Genomic DNA, 14242 nt, shown 5'->3' on the forward strand with positions numbered 1-14242 from the left:
TGAGTTGAGGAGGAACTTCACACAAAGGGTTGTGAATCTGTGGAATTCCCTGCCCAGTGAAGCAGTTGAAGCTACCTCACTGAATGTTTTTAAGGCAAGGATAGATAAATTTTTGAACAGTAAAGGAATTAAGGGTTATGGTGAGTGGGCGGATAAGTGGAGCTGAGTCCACAAAAAGATCAACCATGATCTTATTGAATGGCGGAGCAGGCTCGAGGGGCCAGATGGCCTACTCCTGCTCCTAGTTCTTATGTTCTTATGTTCTTTTAAGAAAGCCAGATATGATCTAAGGAGATCCATCAAAGATGCAAAATGACAATATCGGACTAAGCTAGAATCCCACACCGGCCCTCGCCAACTATAGCAAAGTTTGCAAGACATAACAGGCAACAAGATGAGGGCATTTAAAATCACCGGCTCCAACGCACCGCTCCCTGATGAGCTCAATGCATTCTACGCCCGTTTTGAGCAAGAGGTCAGCGAGAGCATGTCCTCCACCCTGGAAGCCCTGGATGAACCTGTATCTGGGGTCACTAGCAGATGTCAGAGCAGCTTTCTTGAAGGTCAACCCATGGAAAGCAACTGGCCCGGATGGGGTACCCGGACGTGCACTCAGATCCTGCGCGGATCAGCTGGCGGGAGGATTCACAAACATCTTCAACCTCTCTTTACAACAATCTGAGGTCCTTAACTGTTTCAAGAAGACGACCATCATCCCGGTACCTAAGAAAAACCAAGCAGCGTGCCTTAATGACTATCAGCCGGTGGCTCTGACATCCATCATTATGAAGTACTTCGAAAGGTTAGTCATGGCACGAATCAATTCCATCCTCCTGGACTACCTGGATCCACTACAGTTTGCCTACCGCTGCAACAGGTCCACACCAGGCCCTGCACTCAACACTAGAACACCTAGATAACAAGGACACCTATGTCAAACTCCTATTTATTGACTACAGCTCAGCCTTCAACACTATTATTCCCACAAAACCCATCTCCAAACTCCGTGGTCTGGGCCTCAGCACCTCCCTCTGCGACTGGATCCTGAACTTCCTAACTCACAGACCACAATCAGTAAGGATAGGCAACAACACCTCCTCCACGATCATCCTCAACACCGGTGCCCCACAAGGCTGTGTTCTCAGTCCCCTACTACACTCCTTATACACCTATAACTGTGCGGCCAAATTCTCCTCCAATTCAATTTTCAAGTTTGCTGACGACACCACCGTAGTGGGTCGGATCTCAAACAATGACGAGGCAGAGTACAGGAATGAGATAGAGAATCTGGTGAACTGGCGCGGCAACAATAATCTCTCCCTCAATGTCAACAAAATGAAGGAGATTGTCATCGACTTCAGGAAGCATAAAGGAGAACATGCCCCTGTTTGCATCAATGGGGACGAAGTAAAAAGGGTCGAGAGCTTCACGTTTTTAAGTGTCCAGATCACCAACAACCTGTCCTGGTCTCCCCATGCTGACACTATAGTTAAGAAAGCCCACCAACACCTCTACTTTCTCAGAAGACTAAGGAAATTTGGCACGTCAACTACAACTCTCACCAACCTTTACAGATGCATCATAGAAAGCATTCTTTCTGGTTGTATCACAGCTTGGTGTGGCTCTTGCTCAGCCCAACACTGGAAGGAACTACAAAAGGTCGTGAATGTAGCCCAATCCATCACACAAACCAGCCTCCCATCCATTGACTCTGTCTACACTTCCCGCTGCCTCGGCAAAGCAGCCAGCATAATTAAGGACCCCACGCACCCTGGACATTCTCTCTCCCACCCTCTTCCTTTGGGAAAAAAATTCAAAAGTCTGAGGTCACATACCAACTGACTCAAGAACAGATTCTTCCCTGTTGCTGGCAGACTTTTGAATAGACTTACCTTGCATTAAGTTGATCTTTCTCTACACCTTATGACTGTAACACTACATTTTGCACTCTCACGCTTCCTTCTCTATGAACGGTATGTTTTGCCTGTATAGCGCGCAAGAAACAACACTTTTCACTGTATGTTAATACATGTGACAATAATAAATCAAATCAAATCAAAGCCTACTAGGGTACATCAATTCTGGATTTGGTGATGTGTAATGAGGCAGACTTGATTAGGGAACTTAAGGTGAAGGAACCTTTAGGGAGCAGTGACCACAATATGAGAAGCTGGAATCAGATGTAACGGTATTACAATTAAATAAAGATAACTACAAAGACATGAGGGAGGAGCTGTCCAGATTTGATTGGAAAGGGAGCCTAGCAGGGAAGGCAGTGGAACAGAAATGGCAGGAGTTTTGGGTGGTTATTCGGGAGGCACAACAGAAATTCATCCCAAGGAGGAAACATGCTAAGGGAAGGGTGAGGCATCCATGGCTGACTAGGGAATTCAAGGACAGCATAAAAGCAAAAGAAAAGGCATACAAAGTGGCAAGGATTAGTGGGAAGCCAGAGTATTGGGAAGCCTTTGAAAGTGAGCAGAGGACAACTGAAAAAGCAATAATGGGGGAGAAGATGAAATATGAGTGTAAGCTAGCTGGTAATATAAAAGAAGATAGGAAGTTTTTTTTCAATATAGAAAAGAGAGAGGCAAAAATAGCCATTGAACCACTGGAAAATGAGGCTGGAGAAGTAATAATAGGAAACAAAGAAATGGCAGAGGAACTGAATAGTTACTTTGCATCAGTCTTCACGGTGGAAGACACCAGTGGGATGCCAGAGCTCCAGGAGAATGAAGGGTACAGGTGAGTGTTGTGGTCATCACTAAGGAGAAGATTCTAGGGAAACTGAAAGATCTGAAGGTGGATAAATCAGCTGGAATGGATGGACTACACCCCTATCTCAGCAGAGATAGCTGAAGAAATTGTGGTGGTGATCTTTCAGGAATCACTGGAGGCTGGGAGGGTTCCAGAGGACTGGAAAGTAGCTAATGTAACACTGCTGTTCAAGAAGGGAGGGAGGCAGCAGATGGGAAATTATAGGCCGGTTAGCCTGACTTCGGTCATTGGCAAGATTTTAGAGTCCATTATTAAAGATGAGATCACAGAGTACTTGGAAGTGCATGACAAAATAGGACTGAGTCAGCATGGCTTTGTCAAGGGGAGGTCATGTCTAACAAAATCTGTTAGAGGTCTTTGAAGAGGTAACAAGGAAATTAGATAAAGGAGAACCAGTGGACAAGATTTATTTAGATTTCCAAAAGGCCTTTGACAAGGTGCCGCATAGAAAACTGTTAAATAAGTTAAGAGCCCATGGTGTTAAGGGTAAGATCCTGGCATAGATAGAGGATTAGCTGACTGGCAGAAGGCAGAGAGTGGGGATAAAGGAGTCTTTTTCAGGATGGCAGCTAGTGACTAGTGGTGTGCCTCAGGGGTCAGTGCTGGGACAACAACTTTTCACAATATACATTAACGATTTGGAGGAAGGAACTGAAGGCACTGTTGCTAAGTTTGCAGATGATACAAAGTTATGTAGAGGTACAGGTAGTATTGATGAAGCAAGGGTGCTGCGGAAGGACTTGGACAGGTTAGGAGAGTGGGCAAAGAAGTGGCAAATGGAATACAATGTAGAAAAGAGTGAGGTTATGCACTTTGGAAGGAGAAATGGGGGCATAGACTATTTTCTAAATGGGAAATGCTTAGGAAATCAGAAACACAAAGGGTCTTAGGAGTCATTGTTCAAAATTATCTTAAGGTTAACGTGCAGGTTCAGTCGGCGGTTAGGAAGGCAAATGCAATGTTAGCATTCATGTCGAGAGGGCTAGAATACAAGAGCAGGGATTCACTTCTGAGGCTGTATAAGGCTCTGGTCAGACCCCATTTGGAGTATTATGAGCAGTTTTGGGCCCCATATCTAAGGAAGAATGTGTTGACCTTGGAAAGGGTCCAGAGGAGGTTCACAAGAATGATCCCTGGAATGAAGAGCTTGTCGTACGAGGAACGGTTGAGGATTCTGGGACTGTACTCGTTGGAGTTTAGAAGGATGAGGGGGGATCTTACTGAAACTTACAGGATATTGCGAGGCCTGGATAGAGTGGACATGGAGAGGGTGTTTCCATTAGTTGGAAAAACTAGAACCAGAGGGCACAACCCCAGGCTAAAGGGACTATCCTTTAAAACAGATGAGGAGGAATTTCTTCAGCCAGAAAGTGGTGAATCTGTGGAACTCTTTGCCGCAGAAGGCTGTGGAGGCCAGGTCATTGAGTGTCTTTAAGACAGAGATAGATAGGTTCTTGATTAATAAGGGGATCAGAGATTATGGGGAAAAGGCAGGAGAATGGGGATGAGAAAAATACCAGCCATGATTGAATGGAGCAGACCCTATGGGCCAAGTGGCCTAATTCTGCTCCTGTGTCTTTATGGTCTTATGGTCTAAGCAGTGAGAGTTTGATATTGAGGTTTGCCTCTCATTTGTAATGCCCTGATTTCAGTTTGAAGAGTAGGAGGAAAGGGCAGGTACAAATCTGTGGCTCTGTGTTGCCAGAGGCATGTTTGCCTCTCTGTGATATCAATGAGAGGTTGAGGTTGATTCCCCCTCTCATCAGGTCTCAGTTGTCTCCCTGTGCCCTTGATCATTCTGTCTCTCTGCCAGACACTGTACCGTGACTGATTCCAGAATAACAGATGGTTTTTGCATTTCAGCGCTACCAAAAGTAAGATCAAGATTCAGAAATTTGAAAAATGTTGAACTAAAGTCTACAAGGACCTCAAAAGAATCGCAACTGAATGTTGGACTGACACGGGTTTTCCGGCCAATTTTCAGAATCATTCACTTTTCCACATAGGATGAATTGTTTGAATGTTATCAATTTCTGAATAAACTTGTTGTATTTCTGCATTCTGTTTGAAAATAAAAAGGTCTCCCAAACTGTAGGACTGAATTTTAACTCACAGAAGCTGGTGGGGTGGAGTTGAGTGGGAGGGTAAATCACAAGAAATATGGAAAATGAACTAAATCTGCTTGAAGCTGTCTAATTCCAGTTTTAACAGAGCTGGGACAAGGGGTGGGGACCTATCTACTTGTGGGAAGTGGATGGCCATTTAATTATTATATTGTACTTTGATTCTAAGAGTCATTCTAACTTAGCTACCGGTTCTTGGGAACTTTGACAGCTTAAAATCCTGGACCACAATGTCTTCACGTTCAACAACCAGTTCTTCATCTAGACACACGGAACAGCCATGGGGACCAAATTCGCACCTCAATATGCCAACATCTTCATGCACAGGTTCGAACAAGACTTGTTCACCGCACAGGACCTTCAACTGAGGCTATACACCAGGTACATCGATGACATTTTCTTCCTTTGGAGTCATGGTGAGCAATCACTGAAACAACTATATGATGACATCAACAAGTTCCATCCCACCATCAGACTCACCATGGACTACTCTCCGGAATCAGTTGCATTCTTGGACACACGCATCTCCATTAAGGACGGTCACCTCAGCACTTCACTGTACCGCAAGCCCACGGATAACCTCATGATGCTCCACTTCTCCAGCTTCCACCCTAAACACGTTAAAGAAGCCATCCCCTACGGACAAGCCCTCCGAATACTCAGGATCTGCACAGATGAGGAGGATCGCAACAGACACCTCCAGACGCTGAAAGATGCCCTCAGAAGAACAGGATATGGCGCTCGACTCATCGATCAACAGTTCCGACGCGCCACAGCGAAAAACCGCACCGACCTCCTCAGAAGACAAACACGGGACACGGTGGACAGAGTACCCTTCATCGTCCAGTACTTCCCCGGAGCGGAGAAGCTACGGCATCTCCTCCGGAGCCTTCAACATGTCAGTGATGAAGACGAACATCTCGCCAAGGCCATCCCCACACCCCCACTTCTTGCATTCAAACAACCATGCAACCTCAAACAGACCATTGTCCGCAGCAAACTACCCAGCCTTCAGGAGAACAGTGACCACGACACCACACAACCCTGCCACAGCAACCTCTGCAAGACGTGCCGGATCATCGACACGGATGCCATCATCTCACGTGAGAACACCAGGTACACGGTACCTACTCTTGCAACTCGGCCAACATTGTCAACCTGATACACTGCAGGAAAGGATGTCCCGAGGCATGGTACATTGGGGAAACCATGCAGACGCTACGACAACAGATGAATGAACACCGCTCGACAATCACCAGGCAAGACTGTTCTCTTCCTGTGGGGGAGCACTTCAGCAGTCACGGGCATTCAGCCTTGGATCTTCAGGTAAGCGTTCTCCAAGGCGGCCTTCACAACACACGACAGCGCAGAGTCGCTGAGCAGAAACTGATAGCCAAGTTCCGCACACATGAGGACGGCCTAAACCGGGATGTTGGATTTATGTCACATTATCAGTAACCCCCACAGCTTGCCTCCTGGGCTTGTAGAATCTCACTAGCTGTTCTGTCTGGAGACAACACACATTTCTTTAACCTGTGTTTAATGTTCCCTCCACCCACGTTGTCTGTACCTTTAAGACCTGGCTGGCTGTAGGATTCGCATTCTAATCAGTATTCTGCAACTTGATTTTGTCTGTTTGCACTGTTTGAGAGCACATTTCCACTCCATCTGACGAAGGAGCAGTGCTCCGAAAGCTTATGGTATTTGCTACCAAATAAACCTGTTGGACTTTAACCTGGTGTTGTGAGACTTCTTACCGAGCTTAAAAGAAGCACAGAGAGGTTGGAAAATGTCTTCACAGCATTGTTTGTGGGTCAAGATGTTGGTTATCTTTCTACTGATTTAGGGGGTGGCACGGTGGCACAGTGGTTAGCATTGCTGCCTCACTGCGCCAGGGACCTGGGTTCAATTCCAGCCTCGGGTCACTGTGTGGAGTTTGCACATCCTCCCCGTGTCTGTGTGGGTTTCCTCCTCAAAGATGTGCAGGTTAGGTTGATTGGCCATGATAAACTGTCTCTTCGTGTCAGGGGGATTAGCAGGGTAAATATGTGGGGTTACGCGGGTAAGGCCTGGGTGGATTGTGGTCAGTGCAGGCTCAACGGGCAGAATGGCCTCCTTCTGCACTGTCGGGATTCTATGATTCTATTCTATGAGAAGGACCAGGCTCAACTAGCTTTTCAGTAAATACCTCAAATCCACAGCAATCCATTTGCTTCCCTCCTCTCCCCAAACCATGACCATCACTGTTGCTCCTTGACACCCCAAGCCCCCATGATTGATTGTCCCCAAATCTCATTGGAATTTACCCTTTGATCCCAAACTTCCTCCCATGATCCAGAACCTCCTGTCCCCCACCATGCTGCCTCTCACTGTTTTTGTGGTCTTCCCACCCTGTCAATCACCCTGTCTATGGGTAAAGCCCCACAGAAAAGATTTGACGGAATCTTGCATTTATAAAACAATTGGGAAATCCGTCCTTCTGGGTTTCCAGACCTCACAATAGCACCACCCTAACCTGTACTGAACTCACCTCCAATCTAAAATCCAGGATTAATTCTCAGCTATCTATATTTAAAAGTATTTTTTAAACTAATAACCAAAAAATCATAGACCCTAACTGCACAGAAGGCGGTGATTTGTATATATCTGTGCTTTCACTTTACTAGTGCAATATATAACTAATCTCATTGCTTTGCACTGTCCCCATAACATTGTACATTCCTCTGCTTCAAATAAATTCCCCACTTTCCCCTTCAGTGGTCACTGTCTCAACTATTCCATGGCAAAGCATTCCATACTCTTTATGTAGAGATTCCCATGAAAGGAGCAGTGTGCTGTACCAGTTTTTAACTGCTATCATTTTGACATGCCCATGGTATAGTACTGAGATAACTCTTACAACGATTTCTACTTTCGGGATTGAATTTTCATCGTGATGGAAGGAATTTAGCCAAAATGATGCCAAATCCCTGATTCCACAAGTAGTTCCCCCCACTGAACCCAGCACCCTTGATTTTTTGCCAGTGTGGGGTTGGGCGGCGGTGGGTGGGGGGGCGGGGGGGGGGGTGGTGCGTGGGTGGCAGGGGAAAGGGTGGGTTGTAGTTTGCCCATCATAGTTACAGCGACAGCTGCTTTCAGTCAGATGTGTTTTCATTACCCAGGTTTCTGAAATATGACTTGTAGGCATATACACTCTTCATGAGAAGATCTAAAGTTAATAATAGATTTTTGGGGAGGTAGGATACACTTTGGTGAGGTTCGGAAGCCTTTGGAGCAGGTCCAGGGATTCCTTTTGGAGAGCTAAGTACCCTATGGAATGGTTAAAAATATACATGTATGTGCGTAAAATGTGGGTCAACTCATAAAATTTGTCAAGCTGTTATGGTGTTTAAATCTCCCTCCTTTAAATCTAAAAGAACCTGTAGTTTAAAAGAATCAGTGCTTGCTATTTAACTTTGTTTGTTGACATTAAACTGAAGGCTAACATTATAGGATTTGTGCTGCATGACTGATTTCACAATCTATCATTATCACAGAGGGGTGTCTGTCAGTTCACAGTTTGACTGAGAGCTCCAATTGGTTATAGTTTTTTGATATGGGGTTATGAATACAAGTGTTTATTATTATATGGGTTAAATACTTAAAACATTGCTTGTTTATTATAGGGGATTAATTAGTTGAGGGAACTTAAGCTAAGTGAATGGATTTTTAATCATGAATTCTTAAAAAAACAGTGACGTCATCAGTAGACGCTTAGAACTTTATTTGTTTAACCTCACTATGGCTTTTGAAGTCTACCCATAGGTAGACTGGGTAAGTTGGCAATGAAAGCTTAAGGGCAAAGGGTGGTGAGTGATGGCATGTGCTGGTATTAGTTGGCACTAAGTTGGCATAGGGCCTATAAAGGCTTATGGGGTGGGTAGAGGGATGTAGGTTGCATGGAAGTTATGGGGGCCAGAGGGGTGGGTAGAGGTTTATATGTTGGCATAGAGGGTTTGAGGGGCTATGGAGATGACATGAAATGGCATGGATGGGGCTTAGGGAGTGTGTGGGGTGTGAGGGGTGAGGGCTGTTTTTTGATTTATTCTTTCCTTTATTAGTATTAAAGCAGCAAGTCTGACCATTCACATTGCCATTCACGTGGTCTGGAGAACTTCTTACCTCTGTCAGGTTTGCAGAATCGGACATTTTCCCTACTCTGTGCACCCACATTGGGAGTGAAAATCTGGGGCTTTCTATCTTATTGCTGCCTTTCAGCTTAACAAAGTGGAAAATAAGAAATCATATCTGTCAATGTTCATTATGGTAAGACAGCTAGGAATCACTCCATTTACTCACATCAAAAATGATGGGTTAGAAGGGAAACAGGCGTGGAATCCTTCAGAAAATTAGTTGATTTAAAGGGCAGAGTGATTCCCTGTGCTGAATTTAAATTTTAGGATTTATTACTCCTGGGAGACAACTTCAGGTGGCGGAAACTTTGAGTGAGAGGCAGGACTTGTGTTACTGAGCCACGGTTGACATGTTGAAAGATTGGTAAGGAATCCATGCTTCAGTTAGCTGTTGTCTTAACGTATACCTGTAGAGATACATCTGAAATGACCAATACACCCAGTATACACTGATGGATCTATATAAGATTAACCAGACCTTGGAATTGCCTCATCTTCTCCATTACACATTTACAGCAAACTGACTTTAATAAGGGAAGCAGTTTGGGTGTCATTTGATATCATGAGTAATATAAAAGAGAATTTTACTTTATGTTTATTATGGGTGCGACATTTGTGAGTTATGTTTGCCATGGCATTAGATCCTGAAAGAGCTGCAGACTGCGATTAAGGTATGAAAGCCCGGTAGGACCAGTGCCCCTTAGAATTGCTAATCGTGAAAATACTTCGCCACACGTTTAGTACTCCAATGGACTCCAATGGATTTCTGGCTTCTCAGTGAGACTTGGCTGAAAACCAGAGGTCCATTAGCCTATTAAAATTCCTGAGCTCCAGGGAAAACATTGCTTGGTGAACAACTCTGTTTCTCTGATCTATGCTGTCAATGTCACAATGTTTATTTCCACAAAATAAAAATGGTTCCAGTGCTTGCTGTTTCAGCTATTCATACATTAAAGGGTCTGAATTATCAACACTTTTATTGGCTGCAGTAAAAAAAGTTTTTTTAAGAGAGTGAAAAGTTATCAATGAATGGATCATAGAGTCATAGAAACCCTACAGTGCAGAAAGAGGCTATTGGGCCCTTCGAGTCTGCACTGACCACAATCCCACCCAGGCCCCACCCCCATATCCCTACATATTTACCCGCTAATCCCTCTAACCTACACATCTCAGGACACTAAGGTGCAATTTTAGCATGGCCAATCCACCTAACCCGCACATCTTTGGACTGTGGGAGGAAACCGGAACACCCAGAGGAAACCCACGCAGACACGAGGAGAATGTGCAAACTCCACACAGACAGTGACCCAAGCCGGGAATCGAACCCAGGTCCGTGGAGCTGTGAGGCAGCAATGCTAACCATTGTGCTACTGTGCCGCCCCTTTGTTTTAACATATTTTATTTATATACCCTACTGTCACCATAGTGTTCTTTGCTTCTATGCAGTGTATTGTGGGTGAATGGGTATGGATGTGCTTAGTATGGGGGAATGAGGGACCAAAATGATTGTTTGGTGGACATACATTGGCATGCGAAGTATGAGAGGTCATGGGATTGTTTGAAAGGCATCATTGGCATGGAGCATGAGGGTTCGTAGGGGTTGTTTGGGACATAAATTGATATGGGGGGTGGGGCGGGGAGGGGGGAGCTGGTTGGTGAGGAGAACATTTCAGAATGTAGACTTTGAGGTACCATGAATCACAACTCTTCGAAAAGCTGGTCCGATTCCATGAAGATCGCCTATCACTGTACTGAAGCCGACCATGTAGAAACAGGGTGTGGGCTAACGACCAGAACCAGTCCCCAACCTTTAAAGTCATGCTCCAAGAATGGACGAGATTGAGGGAGATGGACCCTGATTCTTTTTCTTCAGAGCTGAACCTAAACCTGGGCATTCCCAGCTATGGATTCAATAAAGGGAGTGGATTATTTACATTATTTACACTGATCGGAAGAAATGTGCAAGGCGAAATTTCAGTTTATCGTTTGAAGTTGCAATTATCTCTTGAAGTAATTCCAGTCATTTTGAATATACGTGATGATTTTCTGAGATGTCGTATATCTTCCCTTCATTCCTAATGTGCTGCAAAATGTGGCCTCACACTTGAGGAAGTATGTTCCACTACCAGTATGAGGGGCGGGGAGGGGAGAGGAGGGGGGAGAGGGTGGTGGTGGTGGTGGTGGTGGGGGGGGGGCATAAAGCCAGCTTCTGCTTCCACCACAATGATACCAACCGCTGTGATGGGGGGTGCTGGGGGTTAGTATTTGGCTCCCTGTCTGCCTGTGGGCCAATTGAGGCCTTTAACCAGGCAATTAATTCCCACTCTTAAGCGCCTTGTCCTGCTATTACCATGCAGCAGTCATGTTGGGGTCATGTTAGGGTCTACTGCTGTCATGTTAAGCTCCTGGCAAATCGATCGACAGGTTGCAGCCTCGCACGACAAGCCCGGTGATAGTTGGCCTCTCAGATTGGTTTCCAAGACAACGGCAGAGAAAGTATTTGCATCCTGTGTGGAGCTGAGAGGGAGGCACTGAGGTGTACATGACTGTTTGGACACGCTCAGAAAAATGTTAAAAATAGCATCAGGGACACATGGGCCCTTGGTAAGATCTGTAAGCATCACATGGCCCTGTTAACTGGAGGCAATCACACTCCCCAATCCTTCCCTTACACCCCCACTCTCTATACCAGAGGCAGCCCTTGCTCCAGCCCAGCCCCAAGTCCAGCTGGATTTGTGTAAACGTTAGGCAGCTGTACATTTCACATTGCTCAGTGAGTCAGTGAACAGCCCTCCCTTTATATATAAACCAGCTCCATTCTCTGAGACAAGTGTTAGTACAAGTGGGTGACTGCACAGTTACTGACCCAAAGCTTCCACTGCACGAGAATGAAACTATCCTCAGCTTTTGCTCTACTCTCACCGTTCTTGTTCTCTACAGTGGGTAAGTTCCTCTTAAGACTTTCCTTCTCACGCTCATATTTATTCATTACCATTTTGTTTCTGAGTTCAATAAGAACTGGAGTCAACACGTTCAGTTGGTGCTTTATATCATCTGATCAGCATTTGATTAAGACTTGAAGTGTCAGTGAGGGATTAACTGTTCTGGTTGCTTTCGATCTCAGCTTCATCAACACGTGTTGTTTTTAAAATGTATCTGCGATGCTGCTACACTTGTTCACAGAACATTTCATTTCCCACTGTTGATTGGTGAAGAGTCTGACTCCCAGCTTTGAATGGTGACTGGCTCTAACTGAGCTGAGTGTTGTGAATGGTCTTCATCCTTCTGAACCACCCACTGTAGCCCACGCCAAGAAGGGGTGTCACCCCGGTATGTTTAGTAAAGAATTCTCAACAGCATAATGAAATGGATTCACACCCTCCCCATATTCATTGTGTATGCTCCAAATGAGGCCAGTTCCAACAAGCAGGCTTGCAGTAGTGTAAGTACTTCTTAGCTGCACTGTTAATGAATTCTAATTTGGGATGTTCTCGGTAGATATTGAAGGAAGAGACTGATGACCCTTCCTTCAATTCCCTAAAATATATCAATGCCGAGAAATTTGGCCATGCTTTGTTTTTCAGGCCTCTTAACCTTCCCGGGTGGGAAGAGTATCGTCATTACAGACCAGAAGTGCGCCTCCCACCATATTGGTGTAAAGGAGGTGTGGTTGCGTCAGGAATATGAGCCTTGATTCTGCTAATAATGGAACTTGTTATTTAAATTAGGGCCCTGTGTAATCTGTAAGGTCCGTGTTCAATATTTTTATTCTCCAGCACATTGCTCACAACACTTTGAACTTAACGCAATGTGGCACTAATCAGCAGGACGGCCCTGATATGTGGCTGAATGCAAAAATACTCCAGAAACCCACGTTACAAGAATGTGGGCAGCTTAGCTGCCAGATAGAAATCACCCCCCCCCCCCTCACCGACCACTGTTAGTGACCAACCCCCCCACCCCCCTCCACCAACCACTGCTAGAGACCACCCCACCAATTCCCCCCTCCACTGATCACTGCTAATGATCATCCCCCCTCCAATGACCACTGTTACCATTACCCCCCCAGATCCGGCCACTGCCAGCCACCACCCCCTGGCCACTGACCACTGCCAGCCACCACCTCTCTCATCACCCACCCCCCCTGCACTGACCACTGCTAGCCACACCCCCCGCACTCCCTCTCCAATGACCACTGCTAGCCACCCCCCTCCACTGACCACTGTTACCATCATCCCCCTGATCCAGCCACTGCCAGCCACCTGCCCTCCCTCCATCGACCACTGTCAGCCACCACCCCCCTCCACCCCTCGCCCCAAATTGCCAATTGCCCCAATCCACACCCCAAGGCCCAGTCGCCCAGCCTTTCGCATTCAGATGCAGGGGCAACGGATCCGGCAGCAACTTGATCTTCATGAATGATTCTGTTTCCACTGAAATGTGGCCTGAAGATCAATATCAGGCTCTTCAGCATTCAAGCTCAGGGCCTGTAACCTGTGCATGGAATTCTCGAACAAATATCAGCATGATAATGAGCTGAAAGCGGGTCACTGACCTTCAACACGAACAATGCTTAACCTGAGAGGGGAGTGCTCCTTCATTACAGAGCTAGCGTTCTCTGTGTGATTCCATGCTACAAGCTCTGTTCATCCTCTACAGATTTTCTACTGTTCAAAGGCAGAAACAGAATGGTGACTTTGAAGCCTTTGAAAGAAAAGCCTTGCTGTTCAATATTATTAATCGTTGATCTTGTTCTCTTACCTTTCCATTTACTTCACCTTCAGAGGATGTTAAACATCCATCTTTTCACCTTTTCCTAAATTGTGTTTCTTTTCCTGACTTTTCTTTTGCTCTGAGAACTTTGATGCATATTTACTCCATTATTTCCCTCCTTATCATTTCTCCCTCTTTTCTTTTCAAGCTTACTGATTTTCATGGGTTTATTTTTAAAGTTTTCTTCTGTAGTTTTTGATCTTGTTTCCTCCCCAATGATCAGCAATAGTCACCACTTGCACGGTCACCACAGACTGCACAGCACCAGAGTAAGGTCACAGTCCAAAGGTTGTGTAATTGGCATCATAAGTGTATCCCTGTTTTAGTGCACAGACAGCAGTGCTCAATTTATAATCACCTGTTTTGGTTGACAGGATCTCCATTTATTGCTGTCGT

At 45.5% G+C, this 14242-nt stretch overlaps 2 protein-coding genes across 3 annotated transcripts in view; both read left to right on the forward strand.

Moving 5' to 3' along the window:
* Window positions 1-6633, forward strand: part of LOC144486681 (uncharacterized) — a 58859-nt gene extending 52226 nt beyond the window's left edge. For both annotated transcript variants that reach the window (XM_078204689.1, XM_078204690.1), the window contains one exon: window positions 4642-6633. In XM_078204689.1, the coding sequence (XP_078060815.1) occupies window positions 5182-6063 (882 nt within the window). In that variant the 5' untranslated portion in view covers window positions 4642-5181 and the 3' untranslated portion in view covers window positions 6064-6633. The remainder of the gene's footprint in view (window positions 1-4641) is intronic.
* LOC144486683 (serine protease inhibitor Kazal-type 1-like) overlaps window positions 1-14242 on the forward strand; it is a 232933-nt gene that overhangs the window by 171822 nt on the left and 46869 nt on the right. The window lies entirely within an intron of this gene.

The sequence above is a fragment of the Mustelus asterias genome, unplaced genomic scaffold, assembly GCF_964213995.1.
Source record: "Mustelus asterias unplaced genomic scaffold, sMusAst1.hap1.1 HAP1_SCAFFOLD_428, whole genome shotgun sequence".
NCBI classification, from domain to species: domain Eukaryota; kingdom Metazoa; phylum Chordata; class Chondrichthyes; order Carcharhiniformes; family Triakidae; genus Mustelus; species Mustelus asterias.